This window comes from Oncorhynchus kisutch, linkage group LG14 (genome assembly GCF_002021735.2).
Source record: "Oncorhynchus kisutch isolate 150728-3 linkage group LG14, Okis_V2, whole genome shotgun sequence".
NCBI lineage: Eukaryota > Metazoa > Chordata > Actinopteri > Salmoniformes > Salmonidae > Oncorhynchus > Oncorhynchus kisutch.
In genome coordinates, this window is record NC_034187.2 from 6,775,233 (window position 1) to 6,779,025 (window position 3,793).

At 47.7% G+C, this 3,793-nt stretch overlaps 1 protein-coding gene across 1 annotated transcript; it reads right to left on the minus strand.

The window, feature by feature from the left end:
• pomca (proopiomelanocortin a) lies at positions 1-3,175 on the minus strand. The gene is made up of 3 exons (XM_031787728.1): positions 3,044-3,175; positions 1,703-1,826; positions 1-738 (listed from the first exon to the last, which is right to left on the minus strand). The coding sequence occupies exons 2-3, from the start codon at positions 1,817-1,819 to the stop codon at positions 157-159; spliced, it is 699 nt and encodes a 232-aa protein (XP_031643588.1). The 5' UTR covers positions 1,820-1,826; positions 3,044-3,175; the 3' UTR covers positions 1-156.
• Positions 3,176-3,793: the final 618 nt, after the last annotated feature.

Here is a 3,793-nt window from a genome sequence, read left to right on the forward strand (position 1 = left end):
CAACCCCCCATGTCCTCTCTCCCTCCCTCAACCCCCCATGTCCTCTCTCCCTCAAGCCTGATAATGGTATTCCTCTTCAGCTCACCTATCCTCCCTTCCCCTCTCTCCCTCCCCCCTCTTCAGCTCACCTATCGTCCCTTCCCCTCTCTCCCCCCCTTACTGCTCTCTCTTCTGCTGTCCGTCTTTGATGATGACATTTTTGAACAGCGTGAGCAGTGGTTTCTGGCTACGTTCGTCCCAGCTCTTCATGAACCCTCCATAGCGCTTACTGGCGGGCGGTCCGCTCCAGCGGAAGTGGTTCATCTTGTACGAGCCGTCTTTCTTCTCCTGAAGACTAAACACCCCACCCAGGCCATCTGCCTCGCCCCCCAGGCCCTCTCCCCCTTCCACAGCCCCAGCCTCCAGGGAGGGGTACATGGCCTCGTTGGTGCCCAGCTCTCGTCTCATCTCGCTGGGGAAGCCCTCGGAGGACTCCTCCTCCACACCGTTGGTGTAAACCTTCACCGGGCGGCGCTTCTTTCCCACAGGCTTCCCCCAGCGGAAGTGTTCCATGGAGTAGGAACGCTTGGCCTGGGGGGACACAATGTTCTGCTGCTCCAAGGGGGACAGGGGAGAGGGGGGGGACAGAGGTAAGGTGGGGGGAGGAAAGTCAGAGGGGGAGTTGGGTTGGAGATGGACCTCGCCAGGGAAGATGGGAGATTCGGCGGTGAGGTCAGAACGACAGAGCTGGATGCACTCCTGTGAGGAGGTCGATAGGAGGAGGGAGAGGAGAAGGACGAGACCGGAGAGGAGAGGAGAGAGGGAAGAGAGGAGAGGGAGAAGGACAAGACCGGAGAGGAGAGAGGGAAGAGAGGGGAGGGAGAAGGACAAGACCGGAGAGGAGCGGAGAGGAGAGAGGGAAGAGAGGGGAGGGAGAAGGACAAGACCGGAGATGAGAGGAGAGGAGAGAGGGAAGAGAGGAGAGGAGAAGGACAAGACCGGAGAGGAGAGAGGGAAGAGAGGAGAGGAGAAGGACAAGACCGGAGAGGAGAGGAGAGAGGGAAGAGAGGAGAGGAGAAGGACAAGACCAGAGAGGAGGGAGGGAAAAGGGGAGGGAGAAGAGCGGAAAGAGAGAGGAGAAGGGTAGAGAGGGAGAACCAGAGGAGAGAGAGAAGAGCAGAGAGGAGGGAGAAGAGCAGAGAGGAGGGAGAAGAGCAGAGAGGAAAGGAGAGGTAGGTTAGGTGGGTTACAGTAAATTACTGTAACACTCGTAACTGCTCTGTTTAATTTGTATTTATTTTTTACCTTTATTTAACTAGGTCATTATTATTATGTTTTAGTTTACCTTTGTTTAACTAGGCAAGTCAGTTAAGAACAATTTCTTATTTACAATGACGGACTACCACGACCAAACCCCAGACGACGCTGAGCCAATTTTGCATCGGCTTATGGGACTCCCTATCACGGCCGGTTGTGATACAGGGTCTGTAGTGACACTGAGGTACAGTGCCTTAGATCGCTGCGCCACTCGGGAGCCTCTTACATACTTGAGCTGGGATTCAATGTAATCCCGGGTTATAGGCATTGCCGCTTTTAAACTCAATTTCATATTGGAACATTGCCTTTAAAAGCCACAATGCCTATAACCTGCAATCCGATTAAATCCCGGCCTTGAGCTTTATTTTTCAAAAACATTGCGCTCTCTGCAACGCTTCTAACTCACCAGGATGCTGTTCTCAGAGTTGAGGTCTTGACAGCGAGGATTCTCCCAGCACTGACCTTTAACCCCGCTGACCACACCCACCACAGCCACAGCCAATAACCACGCAGGACACAGCATCGTCACGCTACACACAGGAAAAACACAGTTATACTGCATTCAAGACAATTCGGAAACTAGGAACCTCTGAGTTCAAATTAAGATTTTTTTTTTGCGTCAAGCTTCCTATTGTTTGATTCTGATAGTGGGAAACTCTGATATAATCTTTCTACAATGAGATTCCAAGTCGGAAATGTCCCAGTGTTCTAGTTCCGACATGTCATGAATGCAACATTCTACTGACCCATTCATGAATGTCATCATAAATTGAAGAACGGCAGATGAATGTGACAAACATGCAGGTTGACGTTTATTATCAAGTGTCAGAACTGGCTGCCTTGTAAAGACAAAAATGTGCTTTTTGGTCTTAATTTAAGGTTTGGGTTAAGTGTGGTTAAGGTGAGGTTTAAAATCAGATTGTATGTCTTTTGTGGCTGTGCCAGCTAGTGCTGCCTCCAGAACAACATTCATGACGAAAAACGGGACAAAAATGTAACACATTTCTTATCTAATGAAGTCCATAGAGGACCTACAGTACCAGTCAAGAGGGTGGAGACACCTCCTCATTCCAGGGATTTTCATTATTTTTACTATTTTCTACATTGTAGAATAATGGTGAAGACATCACAACTATGAAATAACACATATGGAATCATGTAGTAACCAAAAAAGTGTTAAACAAATCAAAATATATTTTAGATTCTTTAAAGTAGCCACCCTGACTGACTGGAAGACTGAAGGACTGACTGACTGACTGACTGGCTAAATGACTGGCTTGCTGACTAATTGACTGACTGACTGGCTGGCTTGCTGACTGTTTGACTCACTGGCTTATTGACTGACTGATTGGCTGACTGATGGATTGACAGACAGACTGACTTGCTGACTGGCTCTCTTACTGACTGATTGACTGTATGAGCTAACACCACCTATCTCACTGTTTATGTGAAGAAGTAAAGAATATTTACATTTGTCTTATTTACAATAAATTATATTATATTATTATTATATTATTATATTGCCCACAGACAGCTGTAGACAACCAAATGTAATTTTGTCAAATAATGAGCATTTAATCAATGAGCATTTAGTCAAATCATGTTAATTAATGACAATAATTTAAAATTACTAAATAATTATATAATTTAAAAAAATGGAATAATTACTATTATCTTCAGAATTCAGTGTTGTTTTCAATTATAATCATTCTCAAATAAAAAAAATGACACATCTGATGTCACTAACCTGTTTCAAAAGTATTCTCTTCTCAGTCTCTCTCTCCTCCGACCAGTCGATCACTTGTCTCTTCCGATGAGCGATGAGTTGTCCACTTCAGCACTGTTGTCCGTCTCTGTGTGTGTGTGTGTCTGAGAGAGTGTGTGTGTGTGTGTCTCTGTCTCTGGCCCTCTCTTTTATACCTGAACCTGAGTGACGGAGGTTCCCGAGACCACCGGGGCCACGAGCCCCCCCCCCCTCCACAGTGTCCAATGCATAACAACCGTCTAGAGAACCATGTCCCATCTTTGTCCACCAGTTAGGACTTGAACGTCAGCACCGTGGAACACACACACACACACACACACACACAGGTGAATTATGAAGGGTATTAACAAGGGTCTGCCAACACGTCATGCGTCTTGTCTGCATGCTGAAGGTGAGGGTATGGAATTACTCTGGTCTGAATGGTCCAGGGCTCTGACTGACATCTGGCTGTTGGTGGCTCTTTGTCTGCTGGCTGAGTAGCAGGAACACCCTTCCCTGTGGGGATTAACACCTTGAAGAGGCCGGGTGACAAACAGGATGGAGATGGCAGGAGGAGGAGATGAGATGGAGATGGCAGGAGGAGGAGGAGATGAGATGGAGATGGCAGGAGGAGGAGATGAGATGGAGATGGCAGGAGGAGGAGATGAGATGGAGAGGTTGGCGAAGGAGGAGAAAAGGGGGAAGGAGAAGGAGGGTGGTTACTGGCTAGTCCGGGTGTCAGGAGGCCTCTGT